Source organism: Toxorhynchites rutilus, chromosome 1 (genome assembly GCF_029784135.1).
Source record: "Toxorhynchites rutilus septentrionalis strain SRP chromosome 1, ASM2978413v1, whole genome shotgun sequence".
In the NCBI taxonomy this organism is placed as follows: Eukaryota; Metazoa; Arthropoda; class Insecta; order Diptera; family Culicidae; genus Toxorhynchites; species Toxorhynchites rutilus.
In genome coordinates this window covers 62753583-62777840 of record NC_073744.1, presented here as the reverse complement: position 1 = coordinate 62777840, position 24258 = coordinate 62753583, and the positions used below count along the sequence as shown (strand labels likewise).

The window sequence follows — 24258 nt, the reverse complement described above, 5'->3', positions numbered from 1 at the left end:
CACGTACTTTTTAATTTTTTCAGTAGGGTGACCATTTTTATTTTAGGGTACAGTGAGAGTTGATGTACAGTCGCTTGTAGAGCTGGACTTGTGTTGTTGTGTGTTGCGTCGCATGGCCGTAGCACGCAATTGAAATCGTGGGCTAGAACCACGTGCTCGGTGTTGTGCCGAGGATAATATGCGATCTGACCCCGAAGGTGAGGTAAACATTAGGTTTACCACACATTCAGAGTATCGTACCATGTACTTTTAGTGCGATAAGGGGTCGGTCCAGATTTTTCTCCACATTGGTGAATTGAATGTTCTCTTTCAGCGCTATTGCTGTTCCCCTTCTCGTGTGATCCACATTACACACTACGTTATAGCCGGGTAGTACGAGATGCTCGTTCTCCACTTCTTGGAGGAATACTTTTTATTATTATTTATTCATCTTCGCTATAAAAAAGTAACGCACAGACATAACTTATCAGTTAATTCTAATTTTAAACAAAATTTTTGGACTTTCCAAAGTCAAAAAAATCTGAAACCTCGTTGAAGCGATTGCAGCAGATGTCCAGAGGATTATTCATCCCATATAAGGTGCGATGGTTTGAACGACGGATAAAATCCACTTGATGCGTCACTCGAAGAGGAATGTTGAAGCGTAATTTCCCAAGTATGTCAACACAATCGACGTGGTTTGTCAGAACATCAAATATGAGCATACGCTGAAGGAGTATTCGTCTGCTTGATAGTGTCGGTAGGTCTATCAACATGCATCGGCTTTCATAAGATGGCAGGATCGTCCTATCCCTCCAGTTTAGGCGCCTTAGAGCATATCGGACAAAATGCTTTTTTTTTCTTTATTTATTTCTATATTCATCTGACTTTTTACTGTCCTAATGAAATATTAAATATGTGATGGGGAAAAGCCAGACAAGGGAAGGCATAAAACCCCACATCTTTTACATAACTTACAAACAATATATATAAACAAACAGTACATTTTGAACACAACATATAAGCCACTAAAAGTAAAAAAAATTAACAGTGAGCATAAACTGAAGTCAAGTCATAAAAAAACAAAATAACTGAGTGGAAACTGAGCACTTGTCCATGGCAGTCCTCGTTGTCAGTGATACCTATTCAGTTCCTGGAGTCGGTGGTTAAATGCAGACGCAGTAGAGACAAAATCAAAATAGACGAATAATTCATTGAAGCTAGCGGACATGGAGCGCACTGGGTCATGTAGTCCGTATAGAGTGTTCCGGGGCTCAAGCAGCAGGAAATTCCGTTGGCGAAGCAATCGTTCAGGGGCGTAAATGTTGATTTGCCCTAGCAATTAGGTGGGTCAATGCTTGAGCAATGCTCCTTCTCTGCTGTAATGTCTGCAATCCCAGTAATCTGCATCGATCTTCGTATCGGGGAAGGTTCATAGGATCCCGCCACGGAAGACGACGAAGGGCATGTCTTACAAATTTCCGTTGTATTGATTCGATCCTAGCAATCCACGTTGATTGATATGGGCACCATACTTGAGAGTATAGAGATCGGAGGCAAAGCGGGTCATTAAATTCTCGGGATATTTTAAACATAAATCCCAGTTGCCGGTTGGCTCTAGAAATCATGTAGTTGTAGTGCAATCTGAAGGTAAATTATGAGTCTAGGATGACGCCAAGATCACGAACTTTAGGAACACGATCGAGAGACTGTCCGTCAATTGAATAATCAAATGTTATCGGATTGAGCTTGCGGTGATACGTAATAACATTACATTTGTGAATGCTTAGCGTTAGCATGTTCCGTGTACACCATTCGGTGAAATGATCCAGCAGCTGTTGTAGAGCGTGGCAGTCCTCAAAGCTTCGGATGACCATGTAAATTTTGACGTCATCAGCGTAGAACAATCGGCAGCCAGGTGGTAATACGATAGAAAGCTCGTTAATGAAAATTGAGAATAGCAAGGGGCCCAGATTGCTCCCTTGTGGCACGCCTGACAGGTTCGAAAATTGTTCTGATCTTTCCGATCCAATGTTAACGGTGAGCATACGATTCGTTAGGTATGATCGGTGTACGTTGACATCATATTGCGGAATACTGTTCAGGTAGGTTTCAGACAAAGGTGGTGAGTTGTTACTTGACACACTTTGAAAGAAAGACGAGAACATATCTGCAGATTCTTTTGACGTATCGGCGGTGATTCCCCGGTATCGTACGTTTTGTGGTATTCCTTTTATCATTTTCCGGTCGTTTATAAATTTCCAAAAATATTTCGGGTTTTGTTTCACACTATCTTCGACGCGATGAATATAATCACGAAAACATTGTGCATTCAAAAAGTTGTATTGCGCCTCTATTTCATGCATTTCTGGTTTTCGTAACTCGTTCCTACATTTGAAAATTCTTTTCCTAAGCTTGCGAAGCCGATTTCGGAGATTTCGAAGGTCCGCGTTCCACCACGGATGGTTCTTGTCAAATTCAAACTTTACTTCCAACTTTACGACGAACGGCTTATGATGCCTGTCCATCTTCATTATCGGGTTTGGCGGTTCGAAAACATCTGCACGAGCGTAGTTATTTGTGAAGACCAAGTCGAGTAATTTCGTCGTACTACCAGCAAATTGCAGTCTCCTAAAACAATTATTTTGTCTTGCTCTTTAGCTGACGAAGTCAGTTGCTGAATGCCAGTTGTATGCATCTCGTAAAGCGAAAGGTCAGTATTAGGAGGTAAGTACACGGCACATACAAAGAAATTTCCATCCTACATTTCAATGCAGACATCGGTTTGTTCCACCGCATCGCCTTCCACGACTGTAGCAGTGCTCTTTAATTCGGTTTTGACGGCTATCGGCACTCCACCACCTCTGCTATATTGGATGGTAGCAGAACTACGATCACAGCGATAGAGAGTATACCAAGTAGTTAGTTCCGAGTCAAGTATACCATCTTTCAGCCAGGTCTCAGTAAAAACAACGACGTCGTAGTCACAGGCAGAGAGAGCAATGAAAAGATCGTTTTTTTGGTCCGTAGTCCTCTGACGTTTCGGTAATAAATCGTTAGTGGTCGAGGGGCTCGGATGTCGGATGTGTGATTGTTTGTTATGATCGCTTCGATATTTCGGATCTGCTCAGATTCACGTCCTAATGAAATCATTTCGGCCCTATGAATCTTTGGTCGAAACGGATTGTGCACGAAAATTATTCCTCGCTGGTTGGTCATAGTCGAATTCTCGGAAAACTGTTCCTTTCTGCCACGAAGAACTTTGAAGGGCCAGATCCTTGAGGGACAAACTAATGCCGACTTTGAACGAAACAAAGGTGAGTTCACAAAGATTTCTACCTTTTGGAAACAGCTTCGCTACGTCCACAGTCTCATCAGCTCAAATTCTTTTTCACGAGTTGTGAAATTTCATCCACTGTTGCTTGAGGAGAAAAACCAGACAGATATAAATAGAATTTTTGGTCTCGTTGCGAGATAGCTATCGGCACAACAACGTCAGCATCTATTTCTTTCGCTCCATCCGCATATTTAATAAAATTGGTTTCATTGTTAGCGCTGGTATCTTCCCCTTCTTGCAAATGACGACGCTTACGTGAAACCTGTCCTGAATGTCGACGCTTGGTACTGGTGTAGTGAACTCTGGGTTATTTTTTTTATGTTCATGTATCGCTTTGTTATGCTCCTTATTAACAAGTTGCATTACTGTGTTGGTGGATGATACTGTTTGCCGAAAATTAGCAGATGTTGTTTATTTCCATTGTCTCGATTTGGTCAACTTGGAACCAACACAAAATCACAGAATTAGATGCCAAATCGGAGCTCGGATAATGATACTCGATAGTATTCCAGTGCAGTGGTTAACGATGCATGCGACGAGGTTGAATGATTACGTTAAAATAGCGTTGAACATAAAAGAACTCAAATTAGTACGGAACAAAATAAGAGTACATTCTTCGGCATAAGCTTCGAGTAACGGGTCATGTGCTGTGAGCGTCTCCGTTAAAGCATTGTTTTCGCTTACCGTTGGCTGTTATTTTTTTTATCGCCCGGGTGTTTTCGAACTGTTCGAGATATCGTAAAACGCAGTGTGAACTCGGAATTAGTGAGAAAAGCAGAATCATCAAAGCCTGGCAAGGCCAGCCGGCTTTCAGTTTTCGCCGATTTGTCGCCATCGCAATCGAAGTCGGACATCGTTGGTCAGTTGCACGCACACAATACCAGCGCGATTCGCTGCTCACTTACAGCAATGTGAAGGAGAGCATCACTTCTTAGTGGTGTGTGATAGTGCCGAGCGCTCAAGCGCTCCGATTGAGAAGCAAGCAGCGGTTGCCAGTTCATCAGCACTGGGGTGCATTGTGGTGAATAGAAATAAATAAGATATAAGATTTGTTATTTTTTTATTTTTTTATTATTATTATTATTATTAAAAACAAAATATTAGAATATAAGTACCAATTACAGAATGGCAGAAGGAGGGGGAGGATCTCCAGATATGGAGATCTCTGATGATGACTCCCCTCTGGTTGAAAAAAACTAATAAAGGAACAGCGAAGACACTTAAACGTGTTCCTACATCAGAGGATGTTTCGTCCGGGGACGAGTCTACTAACTCTAGCAAGCCCCCCTCTAAAAAACCTGCAAATATCTCCTCTCCAACCCCCCTCGCTCCTACCCCAGCTCAGATTTCGCCTCCCCATCCTGTTGTCCCCGATCCCCTTCAATCCTCGTCATCTCCTTCTCCTCCTGTTGTCTTCTCTCCACGTGTCAAGGTCTATCCTGAAGATGCACCTGGAACTGGTCCGTGGGTTGTTTTCTTCAGGCCTAAGCCAAACGGAAAAGCACTTAATGTTATTCAGATCATGAAAGATCTGGCAAGATACTCCTCCGTGACAGAAATTTCGAAGGTTAGACCGACCAAACTGCGTGTTGTCGTGGCTGATCGGAAAGACGGTATTGTCGTCGACCAGAGGTTTACCCTGGAAAATCGTGTCTACGTGCCTTCCCATGACGTAGAAATCTCGGGGGTGATAACCGAAACGGGTCTGACGTGCAAATCAATTATGGAAGGAGATGGCAGATTTAAAAAGCTGCCTTTGATTAAGGTTAAAATCTTAGAATGCCGACAACTCGGCAAAGTCTCCCAGGAAGGGAAAGAATCCAAATTTACGCCGTCCGACTCGTTTAGAGTCACTTTTGCTGGCTCCGCCCTCCCTGACTACGTTCTGGTGGACAAATTGAGGCTACCGCTGCGACTCTTCGTGCCAAAGCCCATGACTTGCCTGAAGTGCAAGTCAGTTGGTCACACAGCAGCTTACTGCGCCAACAAGGAGCGCTGTGCCACTTGCGGAGAGCAACATGTGGACAAATCCTGCAGTGCCATTGTGCAAAAGTGTCCATATTGCGGAGGAACTCCGCACGTGCTCTCGGCTTGTGAAACTTACAAGAGTCGCTGGGAGAAGCAGAAGCGCTCTTTAAAGGAACGCTCGAAGCGCACTTTTGCGGAAATTTTAAAGGGCGCTTCTCCATTGGCCCAACAGCAACAACCTTTAACCGCAAACAATGTCCTCGCTTCGCTGCCAGTTGACGAAATGGAAGCGGATACAGCTAACGAGGGCACACCGTACATCTTCCAAGGGAATCCCAGGCGCAAAAATGCGGACAAGCAAAATCAGGTTCCTCCTGGCTTCCGTGGGAATAATTCACCTTCGAACGACCCAGCACTCGAAGGGACATCAAAAACCCCAACTGTCCCTATTTTACCGTCAAGTTCAACTTCCCAATCGGGATTTATAAAGTTGACTGACCTTGTGGCTCAAATCTTCACATGCTTTAATCTTTCCGACTCCATCAGAACCATTGTCATATCAATGCTTCCAGTATTAAAGACAATTTTGCAACAATTGATGCAAACATGGCCCCTCCTTGCAATGATTATCTCTCTTGATGTCTAATTCAAATAGAGAGGTCGGAGATATCACTGTTTTACAGTGGAATTGTCGTAGTCTTATCCCTAAATTGGATACATTAAAATTTTTAATTCATAAGTTCAATTGTGATGTTTTTGCTCTGTCCGAAACTTGGCTTTCTTCGCGAGATAATCTCTCTTTCCACGATTTTAATATTATACGCTTGGACCGTGATGACAGATACGGAGGGGAGCTATTGGGGATCAATAAGTGCTACTAATTTTTTCGAATTGACCTTCCACTTATTGGAGGGATTGAAGCTGTTGCTTGTCATGCAAACATCAGAGGAAAAGACCTCTGTATTGTCAGCTTGTATTGGCCTTCGAGAGCTGCGGTTAGCCGCAAGCAACTTTTTGACATGTGCTCACTCCTTCCTGAGCCACGATTGATCTTGGGAGACTTCAACTCTCACGGAACTGCCTGGGGGGAACAGTACGACGACAATCGTTCACTGTTGATGTATGATCTTTGTAACAGCTTCAATATGACACTTTTGAACACTGGGGAAACAACACGTGTACCTAAACCTCCTGCTAACCCAAGTGCTCTTGACCTCTCGCTTTGCTCGAATTCACTATCGTTAGATTGCAAGTGGAATGTAATCCAGGACCCCAACGGTAGTGATCACTTGCCAATCAAAATTTCCATCACGATTGGGTCGAATTCTCCTGAATCTATAAACATGGCATATGACCTCACAAGACACATTGACTGGAAAAAATATGCGGACGCGATAGCTCTAGCCATCAATTCCAGAGATGGTTTACCTCCATTGGAGGAGTATAACTTCCTTTCTCGTTTGATCTATGACAGCGCGGTTCGCGCTCAAACGAAACCCATCCCAGGCTCCACTATTCGTCGAAGGCCTCCCAATCCATGGTGGGATAGCCAATGTTCCAAGCTTTATCAGGATAAATGGAACGCATTCAAAGCTTTTCGGAAACGTGGAACCATTGAAAATTTTCAATCGTATTTGGACCTTGAAAATCAATTTAAAAACTTGATCAAAGGGAAAAAACGTGCTTATTGGCGAAATTTCGTGGGAGGTTTGTCACGAGAAACGTCAATGAAAAAATTATGGAAAGTGGCTCGAAACATGAGAAATCGCTCTTCAACAAATGAAAGCGAAGAATATTCACATCGATGGATTTTTAATTTTGCACGGAAGGTTTGTCCTGATTCCGCTCCTGTGCAAAAAATTGTTCGAGATATACCACAAGATAGGTGCGATCTTGATTCCGAGTTTTCGATGGTAGAATTCTCTCTTGCTCTCCTTTCATGTATCAATTCTGCTCCGGGATCGGATAGAATTAAGTTCAACTTGCTGAAAAACCTCCCTGATGTGGCGAAACATCGCGTGTTGAATTTATTCAATCGGTTTCTGGAGCATAATATTGTTCCAGATGATTGGAGACAAGTACGAGTTATAGCTATTCAAAAACCCGGAAAACCCGCGTCCGACTTCAATTCGTACCGCCCAATAGCAATGCTGTCTTGTATACGGAAATTGTTGGAGAAAATCATCTTGTTTCGCTCTGATCGATGGGTTGAAACGAATGGCCTACTCTCAGATACACAATATGGGTTCCGCAGGGGCAAGGGGACGAATGATTGTCTTGCGTTGCTTTCTTCAGAAATTCAAATGGCTTACGACGTAAAAAAAACAAATGGCTTCGGTATTCTTGGACATAAAGGGGGCCTTTGATTCTGTTTCAATAGAGGTTTTGACAGACAAATTACACTCTCGGGGTCTGCCGCCTCTATTGAATAATATGTTAATGTTCATGTTAATATATGAATAATATGAATTCAGTATCTTTGTCTCCGTATTGCGTTGGGATGTATGCCCTCAACGCATACCATGAGTACTCTCTCTCTGTACATTTTGATCTGTCCATGAAGCAAGATATCCATGAATATTCAGATTATCAACGATCGAGGATCGCTCCAACGATCTTCGATGCAAAGTATGGGGGTATCAATTGTGATAATATGTACTTTACTGATGGGTCCACTATAAACGAGTTCACAGGATTTGGAGTGTTCAACAAAATTTTCAGCACCTCCCATAGTCTTCAGTTTCCTTGCTCAGTGTATATTGCTGAATTGGCAGCGATACACTGGGCGCTGGACAGCGTCGCCTCACGACCTGTTGAACACTATTACATTGTAACGGATAGTCTTAGCTCCGTCGAAGCTATCCGTTCAGTGAGGCCGGAAAAGCACTCGCCGTACTTCCTTGAGAGAATACGAGAAATTTTGAGTGCTTTATCCAGACGCTGTTATGTCATTACCTTTGTGTGGGTCCCTTCTCATTGCTCAATTCCGGGTAATGAGAGGGCTGACTCATTAGCAAAGGTAGGTGCGATTGAAGGCGATATTTATCAGCGTCAAATGGCCTTTAATGAATTTTACTCTTTAGTTCGTAAAAATACCATCGCTAACTGGCAACGCAAATGGAACGAAGATGAATTGGGCCGGTGGCTTCACTCGATTATCCCTAAGGTTAGCCTCAAACCGTGGTTCAAAAGTCTGGACTTGAGTCGGGACTTTATTCGCACCTTCTCCCGATTCATGTCCAATCACTGTTCGTTAGACGCGCTACTCATTCGTTTCAATCTGGCCGGCAGCAATATCTGCGTTTGTGGCCGAGGTTACCACGACATCGAACACGTTGTTTGGTCGTGTGAGGTGTATCTTGTTGCCAGATCGAATTTAGAGAACTCCCTTCGGGCTAGAGGAAGGCAGCCCAATGTGCCGGTGAGAGATGTGTTAGCTCGGTTAGACCTTGATTACATGTCCCAAATATATGTTTTCCTTAAATCTATCGATGTTCGTGTGTGATTATCCTTATATCCTTTTACCCTCCATTTCTTCCTTTGTGAGTAATTGGTCCGCTTGCTATAAACAGGAGAATGAAATGTAAATTCACAACAGATGTACGAATAGATTTAAGAATTGAGTGTGTGTGATTATCAACATTGTAATAATTTCCTTATACCCCATCCTTTTCCTGAGAAAAATATGTCACCCTTCTAATCTCGAGTCCACCGCGAGTAATCGGTTTCCCACATTACTAACCATAGATTTAAGAAAATTGTTCATATATATAGTTTTAAAAATATATTTTAGATTTCGGCTCCTTTAAACTTATGTAACTGAGCCTGTAAAAATAAACGAATTTATAAAAAAAAAAAATAAGAGTACGATAGGTTTGTTTATCTTTTCTGACAAAAAAAAAAATCCGTGTAAATTCACAGGAAGTAAAGGTCTAAGTCACATATTTGCTCCTGTATTGAGGTCACCTCTCCGTATCGGCTGAGAAATTCAGCTATTTTTGCGTCTGTCATTCGTTCCGATAGATTGAACAGTTAGACCACAACCGCTCCATCCTCCATCGTGATTCGCAGCACATACTTTTTTCATCGATAAACATTTCGTGCTTATAATCGTGCTCCTCACAAACTTTTTGCGTTAGTTCTGGACTAGTGACTTTCACAAAAGCGCACCCGAGTGTTTTGCTGCACTAAATGAGGGTCACTTCTTCTCGTTTCAAACCGAGTACAGTACTACAAAACTGGTGGATTTTCGCGTAGTCGGGTTTTCGAGGTAGATTCGTATAGTTTATGCGGAACGTATTTTCGCGACGAAAATGAAGACGCACAACGGCTTACCGTTGTATCGCCAAACTTTAAAGGAAAATACAGGAAGCTAGAATTCGCTGTATACGGCTGTGATGGTTGATAGTATCTGTGTCGTTTAAGTTCAGCGATTCTTGTCTTAATTTTAAAGTTTGTGCAATTGATAATTTCAAAAAACAATTTTTTCAATTATCTGAAGATTTATGATTTGAGCATTGAGCAGGCATATAATTGCAACGAATCGGCCTTATTTTTCAAAATGATTATCAGATAAATGTTAACTCATTTGGAGGAAAAAAGGTGTCATATGGATCAAAGCTGACAAAAACCGAATAGTATTCATGTTACAATTTTTCTGGTACTCATAAACATTCATTGATGATAATTGGAAAATCGAAGAACTCTCGATGTTTCAAAGCGGATACTATTTTTTAAATGCTTCTAACATCAGTTTGCTCTGGAAGTTCCCGAAAAAGGCTACAACCTAGGAGCGTTCCGATAATAGATAACTGCATTGCGCACCATTGCTAGTGGCGATGAAATTCCCTCTGGCGATGGACTGATTAAAGATCGTCCAATGCCAACAGAACGAATCATCAGGGACAAATTCAAAACACATAAGTAATATATCGAGAAAAATTAGAAATGTCAATCATGCTAAATTCAGAAATACTGGACAAGGCACTGAAAAAAATAACATTTAACGATCTAGCAATTTGAATATTGCCAGCACGTCAACCACAATCACGGGGGTACCGTAGCCACATTGGTTGCGCGTTCGCTTAGTAAGCGATCGATCGTGAATTCAAAACTCAGGGCCCTCATTGACCATCTTTGTGTTGTTACTGAATAACAACGTCCACGCAACAATCATCAGCGATGGAGATCGATCCACGGTCGAAATAAGATCGATTCATCCATACAACTGCTCTGCTCTGCAAGACACATCGGGCTGCTGTTCTATAAATAACTCAACAATGATCAATCAACTGTCTCCGCTGTCCGGTCTAACTGGATAATGGAAGAACAGAAGGAAGACTCTTACACCTAAATGGCTACTGTGTAAATGTGTCCCATATGCAATAGTATAGAAGGGAATACTCTAACGCCGAAAAATGGCAACTGTGTAATGTGCTAATTATAGAAATAATAAACATGTGACATGTACACGATTAAATTTCAAACTATCAAACTATCGACCGCAAAATAGTCTGCAGTCTGCGGGGACTCTTATTCTTTGACGCTCTCCTAAACTAGTAAACGAAGCTCAATACCGTCAACGCGGATACTGGTAGACAGGTTTTGAAAATGGTATTGTGCATTGTGAGTTAAATCCCAACAGTATGATTTTTATTAGTCACTACTATTCCTCTACACTATTAAAGGGTGTGTCACATCAAATTGCATCACGGAAAAAACACTGTAGAAATTTAATTTTTAGGAATTATATATTCAGCTTATAATCAGATAATCAGATAAGAGTGTATAGATCACGTTGGCCATGCTTCACTGTCAATTTTTCGTAAATTTGGAAAAATGTCGTCGAACGAAAAAGAGCGTCGTGAATTAATCCTGTGCACTCATTTCGAGAATTCGGAGTTGTCACATCGGGACATCGGTAAGATGCTGGGAATCGTCCAATCCACGGTCAGCAGAGTACTAAAACGATACTTCGAGAACCTAACCATCGGAAGGTGAAGAACGGCAAAAATGGATGCTCCGTCAGTGAAAAAGATCACAAGCGCGTAGTTAAGCAGTTTAGACGTGATCCGAGAAGTTCGGTCCGGGATGTCGCCAATAAGCTGAATTTGTCAAGTTCATTCGTCCAGCGGACCAAGCAGCGGGAGGGCCTGCGTACATACAAGGTTCAGAAGGCTTCTAACCGCGACGAAAGGCAACACATGGTGGAGAAGACGCGAGCCCGGAAGCTGTACACCGAAATGCTGACGAAGCCGCATTGCCTGGTAATGGACGACGAAACCTACGTCAAAGCGGACTTTCGTCAGCTGCCGGGCCTGTTGTTCTTCTCCGCAGAGGACAAATTCAGCGTTCAGGAGGAGATTCGCAAGCAGAAACTATCCAAGTTTGCCAAAAAGTACATGGTGTGGCAAGCGATCTGCTCTTGCGGAAAGCGGAGCGCCCCCTTCGTGATGACCGGCACGGTAAACGGGCAGGTTTACCTTAAGGAGTGCCTACAGAAGCGCTTACTACCACTATTGAAGCAGCACGAGGGCCCAACAATCTTCTGGCCGGATCTCGCTTCGTGCCACTATTCAAAGGACGTGTTGGAGTGGTACGAAGCCAACGGGGTCACCTTCGTGCCAAAGGGAATGAACCCGCCCAACGCGCCGGAGCTTCGCCCAATAGAGAAATATTGGGCGATTATGAAGCAGGCCTTCCGGAAGAACCCAAAAGTTGTCAAATCGGAGGCGGACTTGAAGAGAAAATGGATTTCTGTTCAAAAAAAACTACAACCTGACGTTGTACAGAACCTTTTGGACGGGGTAAAGAGAAAGGTGCGAGCATACGGGCTTGGGCTCGAAGTATGAATAAAAAGAAAATGCCAAAAGTTGTTTAATAGTTTTTATTTTACTGTCTAAAATTTTCAAAAGGATCGGTCTACTAGGCGAATTTCTACAGCGTTTTTTCCGTGATGCAATTTGATGTGATACACGTTCGACGTGAGCTTGTTTCTGAGAGAATTAGAATGTTGTTCATGTTGATGTTCAATCGCTCCGCGCTAACTGCGCATCTCCTTCGGGCATGTATTGCTACTAACATGATCAAGGATATCATGATGTAGAACTCGATGTTTTGTCATGCAGAGAATTTTGCTATGAAAGAACTTAACTGATTGCCAATTTAGAGGTTTGGGAGGTACACTTATTCATACCAGTTTGTGATATCTTATCGAATCGTGACCTCAATCTAATGTTCCCCGTACATGTCTTCTTAAGATATACAAATGTTTGTGGAAGGGAAGTTAAATTCTCTTCTCCAGATCTTTCTTCTTTGCCTATTGGTTTAGGAATTTTTCTACCACTACAATTCTTACAACCTGTTTGAAAAATTCCAATCAATGTAACAAACGGCTCTTTTCAGGGCCCTAGGCACATACCCTTCTACTTATACATATTCAGTATCCGGCCGGATAGCAAATATTTGTCTGATAGCGGCTTGTTATCGGATATCCGTTTCATCTATAATATTAATGTCATAATAATGATGGTCATGAGTTTCAAGCTCACCACAGATAGCGAACACACAACCAGCTTGGCTATGAAGAATCCCTTATGTTCTGCCTGTATGAGTCTCATTCACATCACATTATCGAACCGCTGCGGCATGTCTGCGACAGACCTAAAATAAAAAATAATAGCATGCTTTTGGAAACTGTCGTAGGTTTCGATCCACCTGTTTATCGAAATGATATGATAATGAAAAAGAGTGAATGCCTAGAGGCGAATGAACTGAATGGTTTAAATCCTCCTCAAGCCAAAAAGAAGAAGAAGAAGAAAGAGTGAATGGATCGCCAGTGCTGTCGTTCTGTTCAGTTTGTGTTATCCGTGCTGCATTTATGACACTGTTCAAGTCGCCGATAACCTTCTTGGTCGATTTCGATTCAATAAAATCATAAATGAATTACCCGAACTGTATTTAAATGTGAAATTTATATACCCTTTTTCTCTCATTCAAGGTCACCGTCATATTTGTCAGAACTCCATGCAATGTGACATCGGAATGGTGTGTACTTTCGAGAATATTACCAAAACTACAACGCTGGTAACGAGCAAGACATTCATGACCAGCAGTATGCTCAACAACACCAATACCCACAAGCTTTGTCTCTGCGATAAGGAACTTGGTTACGAAGAGGATGAGCATGACTTCCGGCGTTGTAGCAGCGCTGTTGCTCTGATCTTATCCATTCCTTTGCTGTTTCTCTCATTCTTGCCTTCAATAGTAAGGGAGCCGCTCAGTTACTATTGAGGCACATAGCCCTAGTTAAGGAATATACATTTTGCACTATATAAACTAATCACCGATTTAAGTAGAAGTAAGCTCCCAATATGGTGTGATTCACTTAAATGTGCTAAAACCAAAAAAGCAGCGAAAATATTTTGCCTTAAAAAGAACCAAATTCTCCATGACGCCTTGAAGAAAAATTATCAATGCACCTTAATATAGCAAACAGAACTCTAGATCTTATTGGAAACTGTTTTCTACAACTGTCTTAGGATAGGGAATTCGCAAATGTTCAAATTGCTAGTATTAGAGAATCTCGATATTTATAGTCGCCGCTTTTTCCATTGTGAAATTAATGACAAGGCAATTCATATTGTAATCAGCTAAAACTGTTTTTCGATACTTATACAAATCAAAACATTCCGCACGAACATGCGAGGCTGCTTGTTTCTACAAAAATATATATTAGTAAACGTAAAGAGTGCGATTCGCAAGTATGTAATCATGTTAAAATGATGGGTTTATGGATAGGAAAGCGTAGTTTATTCATATTTCGTCTACTGTAGTTTGTAAGATCGGGCATACTTTATTTTTCCCTCAACCTTAAAAGAATAACATTTTTCCTGATAATTCATGCACAACTACTCTATACAGAAAAAAATAAATTGCAATAGAATAGATGAGAACAGAACGTAATTTTTTATAGAACATATCATCACTTGAATGCAAAAGAATTGAAATTAACTCAAATAACAGTAATAGTTCTAGTGCGTAATAAATCATAATTTCAATAAATATCTACTTTCCAATGACTTTGCTTTGATGCGAACAAAAACCGACACAATTGAAGCTGTTCTATATGTAATTCATTCTGGTTTAGATCGCAATCCAGAAATAATAGGATGATAGTTCATACGACCAAATGCGTGTGAATAGATGCACATAAAAGGATCCCCGTCGGAATTTAAATCGACTGAACTTGTTACTGTCTAGCGTTCAGTCTATTTTTTTCAAACAGCCATTCCATGCTAAACCGATATAGTGGTTCTCAAATTTTCGTGAAAATTGGTAGTTTTGTTCCTTATCGCAAAACATTAAACTCGTATTTTTTCTATTTTTTCGTAAGGGTGACAATTTCCATTTTAAGGTTGTCCGAAAAATCAACTTTTTCCTCTTTTTCCAAAAATGACTTTTTTCAAAAATTCATAACTTTTGAACTACTACACCGATTCAGAAGATCGACATATCAAATTGAAGCCAATCATCTTTTTTGAAAAATACTGAAAATACTATACCTGCAGAATTCTGCTCTCGTTATTATTGATTGTATTTGTTTTTTATTGCTTTCATAGTCTCGGGACCAAAGACGCTATAGTTTTTTATATTTTTTCTGGAAAGCTAAGGATTTTTCACACAACATATCTCGAAACCAGGGAAGCGTTTTGTTTTCGTTTTTGAGTTATGAATTTTTCAAAGTTAGCCGATGGTCCAAAAAAAACATTTTTTCCCATTTTTTCACTACAAAAAATCATAACTTTTAATCTACTGGACCGATTCAGATGATCGACATATCAAATTAAAGCCAATAAGTCTAGTCTTGTTTGGAAAAATATTCCACTCTGAATGAAAATGGATTTTGTTTTCGTAATTATTGATTATATTTGTTTTTTTTATAGCTTACATCGTTTCGGGGCCAAGGGCCAAGCCACGACCGGGGCCAAGGGCACCATATTTCCTACATTTAATATTTTTCCTTGAAAGCTGAGGTTTTTTCACATAATATATCCGAATACCAGAGAGGTGTTATTTTTCGTTTTTAAGTTATGATTTTTCAAAGTTAACAAGTTTTCAGTTGTTGTTCAACATTTCTATGCGATTAGACTAGATGTATGTGATTATAATCTAATTAATTGGCAAATGTGTTATTTTTTCAAAAAAAAAAATAGTTAGTAGGCTTTAATTTGATATGTCGATCATCTGAATCGGTTCAGTAGTTCAAAAGTAATAAATTTTTGAAGAAAGTTATTTTTGGGAAAAAGGGGAAAATGCTTTTTTGGACCATCGGGTAACTTTGAAAAATCATAACTCAAAAACGAAAAAAAACGCCTCCCTGGTTTCGAGATATGTTATGTGAAAAATTCTCAGCTTTCCAGAAAAAATATAAAAAACTATAGCGCCTTTGGTCCCGAGACCATGAAAACAATAAAAAAAATTAATACAACCAATAATAACGAGGGCAGAATTCAAATTTTCTGCATGTATAGTATTTTTCAGACCAGGTGATTGGCTTTAATTTGATATGCGGATCATCTGAATCGGTTTAGTAGTTCAAAAGTTATGAATTTTTGAAGAAAGTCATTTGTGTGTAGGTGTAGTGGACAACAATATCGGGAGAATTCCATATCCAAACTCCAATAAATTCTGCATAAGGATAATTTGTTACTTTGACGAAAAAAAGACGAGTGGGTAATGTCGGGGACATAACCGGAGTGACGTAGGACTATACAAAGGGGACAGCTTTTGCTAAATATATATTTTAAACATATTGTTTTATTTTCTTCTCCTACGTGAATACCTACCTATCTACCTGACAAATGGATTAGTTTACTGTTTACTCTTTATGAACATGTTGGGGTTCTGAAAAGAACCTTTGGTGTTGTGTTTTTGCGTTTTTTTTTACAAACTTGATTCTTGATTTTTTTTCTGAAGGCTTTGTACTTATTGAATGTTCAACGCCGGGCATCTTTCGGAGTATGCACATATCGTACAATCAAAATGATGGCTGTGATAGGGAATGTATAGGTGGTCATCAGCTCATATACTGTCACATATTTCACTATTGAGCACATTACCGTACCTTAAACTGTGGTTTCGGAGACGAATGCATTGTAAGATTTGTAGTCTCCGCAAACAAAGTAAACAAAAATGAAAAAGAACTGAGGTTTTGGAGACGAACTCTACGATCTGTCGAGAAATAAACGAGCTATAAGCGTTCTGAAAAACCAACAGTAAATACACGGACGGATGACCTTCGGATTAAAGTCCTTTAAAATAAGAACAGAGCAGCAGGAAATACATAGCTCATCATGTTGCTCCTTAGTTATTTTTCTATACAATGCAGATGTAACGTCAGTCAATTTTCAACATCAGTTATCAACCAAAGAAAGCAGTTCTTGCTACCGAGAAAATTCGTTAATGCCATCCTGCATACAATGTGGTGTAATTTGAAGCCACTTTTAATTCGGGAACCATGCATGGGTTTGTGAAAACTGAATGATCAATTTAAAAGACCCCAACCACCAATAAGTTCAAGAACAAGCATAAACAAAATAAATCAGTTTATATTATATGTCATATTATGTCAATTTAAAATTCATTGGTGTTGTGAAAAACTTTTAATAACTCTTCTTTGAAAGGTTTAATGGCCCTGAAAAGCGTATTGCGTATTGTACGGTGGCTGGTTTTGCCACCAAATCAGTCTGTATAAACAAACTTTTTCCTTCTTCTACCTGCTGCCGTTTTGCGATTGCGTTTGACACTCGCTGCAATTGCCTGTTGTTGTCTTGATGTCCACCGAACCGAATGTGGTCTGTTCTGAATGCGGGTTTTTCTTATCGTCGCGAGCAGTTTTGCCACCCAACTCGATCACTTCGGCGGCCGAAACTATATAACGGTACTAACGCGTTCGGCCTAGCTACCCTTGCGGAGCAATTGTCGAATACACCTACGGGAAATTGCAGACCAACACGGTTCGAGCGGGATTTTGTCTTTCCCTTCACTTTTCCTCCTTTGCCATGTCCAACCATGGCTGCTTGTGTTGGTTTGTTGATGTGATGTGATGCGAAACGATGTGGTGTACGGTTTGGATGAGAATGATCGTTACGGCAGCGGAGCGGGGATTTTTATGCTGACTGACTGGCTCGAGAATTACGCATGTGTGAGACTGCGACCAATGTTTCGTTCATTTTTTTTCTTTCTCCTTTCCAATCGTGCTTCATTGTATTTCGCTCCTGCTCTGGTTGCCCGTTTTGGTCGGTACGATTTGAGGAGCACAAAATGGACCAATAAAAAATGGGCACATAGTGAATTTGAACAATGCTTGATATTTCACAATTATTCAATTATTTATCTCAAGAAAACTGAAATGTTATTCGTTATGATAGACGCGTAGATATATTTCCTATCAATTGATGCAAAAATCTTTGCGATCTATTGAGAAATGCTCGAGTTATAAGCGTTCCAAATCTTGCATTTTTTCCTACTTGTTCAGTGCCTAGATTTCCATTTCACCCCCTATATCTTCCGGTTAGACGTAGCCCTACGTCAAAAAATTATTTAAATTTGTTGCATCGATTCCAAAAACAGGATTTGTATAGTCCTTTACAAAATTCACTGTAATTCTGCAAGTATCGTAGTTCTCATGTTTGCAGGCAAAATTTTGGCATAGTGTATTCCTTAAACATCTGTGAACGTTTCATATTGATACGGTCAGTTGTTTCTTCTAGACGATTTTTAAAAGTTTGGAGAAAATTAGAGGCGTATTTAATCGCAAATGGTACCAGAAGTACAAAATCCTATGCGACTATCAGAACGAACGATTCGTTAATTCCGTTTCCATGCGTTTTAAGGTACGAGGATTGCAAGGAGTGATGATACTCACACGTATACATACGCATTTCCACACATACACGCACCCCTCACTCACAAGCTCATAAAGACGAAAGTTACGAATCGTTCAAATTAAGAAAACATTTTCGATCCTTTTCAAAAGAAGGCAAATTATTTTTTGAAGATTTCAAGTATGCAAAGTTGCTTAAATGACCCATTTCTTTACACCCACAACGTTTCACTGCTATATGAGATGGTGTTGCCAACTCCTAAGACGAGTTGACATGAAACTCGTCTATAGTTTTCCCTTTATTCCGCGCGGTGAATGACGTGAAATGGCTTAGGTCACGGTGTTCCCGTGGGTAAATGACATGACGATAGTTTGTCACTTAAATGATATTTGAAGTCGTGTCCTCATATGTTATTGTTGATAACAGCGTTATACACTGGTGGCTTTATTTAACAATACTGATGCTTAACCTATTGACTACGGTTCTTTTATACCCTAGTGGTTGTTATGCAGTTGTTATTTACATCATGCATAGTAACCGTTGTTGCTATGAAACTTATATGAAACAAACCTAGGAAACTAACTGGAAATCATAGCCTACCAAGGTTTTCAACACCCCCTCTCAGTTGTTTCCTTCTAATCCTAGCTTACTTCTTAAAGCATTGAAAGTTAGGTTGGGTAGCGACTTCGTGAGAATGTCTGCTAGTTGCTTCTGGGTTGGGATGTATATTATCTTAATCTTATTATCAGCAACTGCATTCCGGATAAAATGATATTTAACGTCAATGTGTTTGACTCGCCTTGTTTCTTCTCGTTCAGCCATCGCAATCGCTCCTTGGTTGTCTTCATAAATCGGTACCGGAAACAGTAGTCCATCTTGTTGGAGGTCGGAAATCAAACCAGTCAACCAGATCGTCTCACTTACGCAGGAACTCATGGCAATGTACTCTGCTTCAGTAGAAGACATCGCTACTGTAGGCTGTTTCTTTGATGACCAGGCAACAATGTTCCCGTGAACCTTCAGCAAAAATCCGGAAACACACTTGCGGTCTGATTCATCACTTGCAAAGTCTGCATCAACGTAGGCAGATACTGTCGCTTCCTTCGGTAAACTAATCCCAATTGCTTCGTTGCTTGTAGATATCGTAGGACTCGTTTTGTATGTTTCCAATGCTCATCTCCAGCAGCGTCCTGGAACCTTGCCAAATATCCAACGATGAAACATATGTCCGGTCGTGAACCCATCATGATATACATTAAGCTACCGATGAGCTCACGGTAAGGGTGTGCACATTTTGTATCTTCCCGCTTCAACTGCAGTCTTGATTCGGCAGGCGTATCAACAGGATTGCAGTTTTCCATGGCGAAACGCGAAAGTATTTTATCGATCTGTCCTGTCTGAGACAGCCTCGTCGTTCCACGACCCAGATCCCTGTTGATCTTGATTCCAAGAAAGTGGTGTAGCTGCTTCATATCTTCATATCTTCATATCTTCACACGTTCTATATCGTCTTCATTCCCAGCAGCAATCAGAAGGTCATCTACATATACCACGATGTATATCTTACTGTCCCCACGAGCTCGAACATACAAGCAATAATCGTGCTTTGATCGCGTGAATCCAAAGGTAATCAGGAACTCGTTGAAACGGCTGTTCCAACACCTAGGTGATTGCTTCAGACCGTAAAGCGATCGATGCAGCAAGCAAACTTCATCAGAACGCTGCTCTACCCCTTCTGGACACCGCATGTATACCTTCTCTGTGAGAATACCATTCAGAAAAGCCGTCTTGACATCTAGCTGGTGAATCATCATTTTGTTCGTCGTTGCTAATGCCAGCAAAGTCCGAATTGTAGTCAACCGCGCCACAGGTGCAAATGTTTCCTCGAAATCAATGTGTCTCTTTTGTGCGTAACCCTTCGCTACCAACCTAGCCTTGTAGCGTATAGGCCGACCATCAGCATCCGTCTTCACGTTGAACACCCATTTGCACGGTACGGGTTGAACGTCAGCAGGGCGTTTAACCACGGTCCAAGTTTGGTTTTTGCGTAGCGCCATCAGTTCGTCTTGGATTGCTTGCCTCCATTCACGCTCGTTCGGATGATCTTCAACATCAGAGTAACATTCCGGAACCTGTAGGGAATTTACACCAGCAGAAAGGGCTCTAAATGGAATATAATCGGAAAACCAACCTGGTCTCTTGCACTCTCGACCACTAGACCTCGGAACATCAGCACTAGGTTCGTTCCTTCCTGATTGTGGCGAGAGTGCTGTTGCGCCTTCCTTGTCGACTTCTTCCTTTTCAGCATTGGAGCCGCCTTCTCGAACATCATCATGAGCGTCCATAGTCGTGTTCACAATTTTCTGTTGTCTTTCGATTTCTCTCTCTTGCTCGGGAATTGGTGATACCTCCTCCGGAATAATCAATCCAGAATCGACGCCTTCGCCTTTGAATGGAAATGCTGCTTCGTTGCATCGGACATCGCGAGCCACAAATATTTTTCGCGATTCCTGATCCCAGAGACGATATCCTGTTGGTACGTATCCGACCATAACGCACTTTCGTCCGGTTGGATCCAGTTTACCTCTTTTCTGCTTGGGTATCCAGGAAAACGCTTGACATCCGAACACTCTCAGCTTAGTGACATCTGGCTTCTCTCCATGCCACCGTTCCGCAGGCGTTTGGTTACCTCTAATCGCTTCAGTTGGGCTTCGATTGGTAATATACACTGCATTCAGGACCGCTTCTCCCCAGAGATATTTTGGTGCATTCGACTCCAACAGCATTGCTCTCATCTTTTCGACAATGGTGCGGTTGAAACGTTCCGCCACACCATTTTGTTGAGGTGAGTATCCCACCGTAGACTCTACTTGAATTCCCTTCTTCTCGTAGTAGGCCAGCTGCTCCTTTGAGAAATACTCGCGTCCAAGATCACACCGCAGGTTTGCTATTTTCGTTCCGAATTTAGCCGTCACCATCGCTTCGTAAACCTTGAAATAATCGTGAACTTGATCCTTTCTCTTTAGCAGGTAAACAACTCCGAAATGCGTGTAATCGTCCACGAACGATACAAAATAACGATAACTATCCGTTGTTGCTGGGGTGATTTGCCCACACACATCCGTGTGTACACGCTCCAGTGGTCTTCGTGTCTGGGGTCTCGTGCCGTTGAACGGTTGCCTTACCATATTGGCTTCAACGCATGCATTACAAAATTCGGAATCGCCTTGGACATCGTCCAGTCCATTCACCATTTTGGAATTCTTCAGCTTGAGCAAATTCTTGTAACTAAGATGACCATAACGCTTATGCCAAAGCTGCAGCTCCGCGTTGCTATCGGCCGCTAAAGCCGATCCATTGGGTAAACTATTCATCCGCAAGTAAAAGAGATTACCCTTCAACGTCGCAACACCGATGGTTTCGTCATCTTTTGTCAATATTGCACGATCAGGCTTGAATTCGACGTGCACTCCCGCTTTCATAAGTCTCAGCAGCGATAGCAGATTGTACTTCAGATTCCTTACGAACAATGCGTTTCCGAAGGACAAAGTATATCGATTTCCTCCGACATTCAACTTGCCCTTCACAGTGCCTTCCTTATTGGCTACCAGCACCTCACCATCCTTCGCACTGTCGATGTGAATTGGCACGTGTAGTTCGTGAATATCCTGGAAATATTCTTCGTTGCTGACCATATGACAGCTTGCACCCGAATCCAGCACCCACTCGATTTCGTGCTTGTCATTTGACACCTTTGCACCGGAAACAAGAGCCACTTCCTTGTCAACTGGAGTCTTCGCTACTTGAGCTTTATCGGAACGATTTTTCATCTTGAGACAGGCAAACTTTTTATGCCCAACCTCTCTACAAAAGTAGCATTTACCGGGGAATTTCACTGATTTTTCACCACGCTTGTTTCGGGATTTGGCCGCCAACACTATTCCATCAGAGCCATTTGCAGCACTCGAACCAGATTCTCTTCCAGAACGCTTTTGTTCCTCCGCTAGAAGGCGTGCTTTGACGGTCTCAAGCTTGAGTTGTTGATCGTCCAAATTTTCCATCGCCGTGGTAACCGCATCGTAACTAGGTGGTAACGAAATAAACAACTGGCTCACCATGTCGAGTTCCGTTACCGTAGCGCCTGCGTCTTTCAGCTGTCTTCCCAGCTCGTCGAATCGTCGGAAATGATCAGCCAGAAACGTTCCCTCCTCCATTCGCAACAAAACCATCGACCGCCGGATGTACGTCTGGGCAGCAAAACCTTTCTTCGCAAAAGTATTTTCCAATGACGTCCACATCTCTCTTGCTGTCTTCTTGTCGCGAATATACTCCAAATGGCTGTCCGCAATATACGCTACCAGAAGTGCTTTTGCTTTTTGACGTAGGACTACGTCTAACCGGAAGATATAGGGGGTGAAATGGAAATCTAGGCACTGAACAAGTAGGAAAAAATGCAAGATTTGGAACGCTTATAACTCGAGCATTTCTCAATAGATCGTTTTTGCATCAATTGATAGGAAATATATCTACGCATCTATTATAACAAATAACATTTCATTTTTCTTGAGATAAATAATTGAATAATTGTGAAATATCAAGCATTGTCAAAATGCACTATGTGCCCATTTTTGATTGGTCCATTTTGTGCTCCTCAAATCGTACCGACCAAAACGGGCAACCAGAGCAGCAGCGGAATAGAATGAAGCACGATTGGAAAGGAAAAAGAAGAAAATGAACGAAACATTGGTCGCAGTCTCACACATGCGTAATTCTCGAGCCAGCCAGTCAGCTTTAAAATCCCCGCTCCGCTGCCGTAACGATCATTCTCATTCAAACCGTACACCACATCGGTTCGCATCACAACACATCAACAAACCAACCCAAGCAGCCATGTCTGGACATGGTAAAGGAGGAAAAGGCAAAATCCCGCTCGAACCGTGTTGAACTGGAGTTCCCCGCAAGGGTAGCTAGGCCGAGCGCGTTAGTACCAGTGCACCAGTCCACCTAGCCGGCGTTATATAGTTTCGGCCGCCGAAGTGATCGAGTTGGCTGGTAAAGCTGCTCGCGACTATAAGAAAAACCGGATTCAGAACAGAACACATCAAAACAACAACAGGCAGTTGCAGCGAGTGGCGAGTGGCAAACGCAATCGCAAAACGGCATCAGGTAGCAGAAGAAAAAAGTTTGTTCTTTATACAAACTGCTTTGGTGGCAAATCCAGAACAAGGCGGCATCGAGGGCGTTCGAATTGTTTTTTTTTCAAAACCACGAGTACTAAGTTTTCTAAATTGGAACCATTCCATAAAACAAAGCGCTTTTCAGGGCCATTAAACCTTCCAAAAAAGCGTTTAGGAAATACAGTTCAATGCTTTCTAAAACATTATCCAAAATAATAATAAAACACAAATTGATTTTTTCATAATTTGTTTGCCAGGATATGATGAGTATGTGAATTTGGCAGTTGTTCTGAGCTTATTGATTTTCACCAATTCTTAAACTGCTTCTAGATTGAAAGTACAGTAATTTACACTTATCTCGACATTTAGTTAGTTGGACGGACCTGTAATGCGACATATTTAGTTGGACATTTTTGTAAACATAGAGTTCGGGGTCCAAATTATGACCCCACATTGAAAGTTGACACTGTATCACTGTCATCGCAAATGTTCAATTACAGGTTAAAGTTACCTCCAATCCGATACTGAGTGGTGGTAATGCGACGTGCCATTGAATGTAATTTACTGTAAAATACGTCACAAGCTGGATGAGAAGAAATTTTCCAACTGTGAAAGCTGTGGCGAGTGGCAAATGCAATCGCTAAACAGAAGGTTTAACCGAACAAGATGGGGATATCGAGTGATAACAAAACAATAAACTCTTTAGATTGAAGATAATTTTGTGATCCTGAAAAGGACCCTTTTTAGCCTGCATGTAAATCCAACGAGCGAACAAATCGTAATGAATGTATTTTTTGCCATCGCTCCCTTTTAACGCTCATTCGTTCGTCTCGTTGGACTCGCGACAATCAGAAAACCCGCATCAAGAACAGAGTAGCTTCGGTTCGGCGCTCATCAAGGCAACAATTAG

The 24258-nt window shown here is 41.4% G+C and overlaps 1 protein-coding gene across 1 annotated transcript in view; it reads left to right on the top strand.

Moving 5' to 3' along the window:
• LOC129761891 (uncharacterized) overlaps positions 1-14353 on the top strand; it is a 37247-nt gene extending 22894 nt beyond the window's left edge. The window contains exon 3 of the mRNA XM_055759721.1: positions 13284-14353. Within this exon, the coding sequence (XP_055615696.1) occupies positions 13284-13576 (293 nt within the window). The 3' untranslated portion in view covers positions 13577-14353. The remainder of the gene's footprint in view (positions 1-13283) is intronic.
• Positions 14354-24258: the final 9905 nt, after the last annotated feature.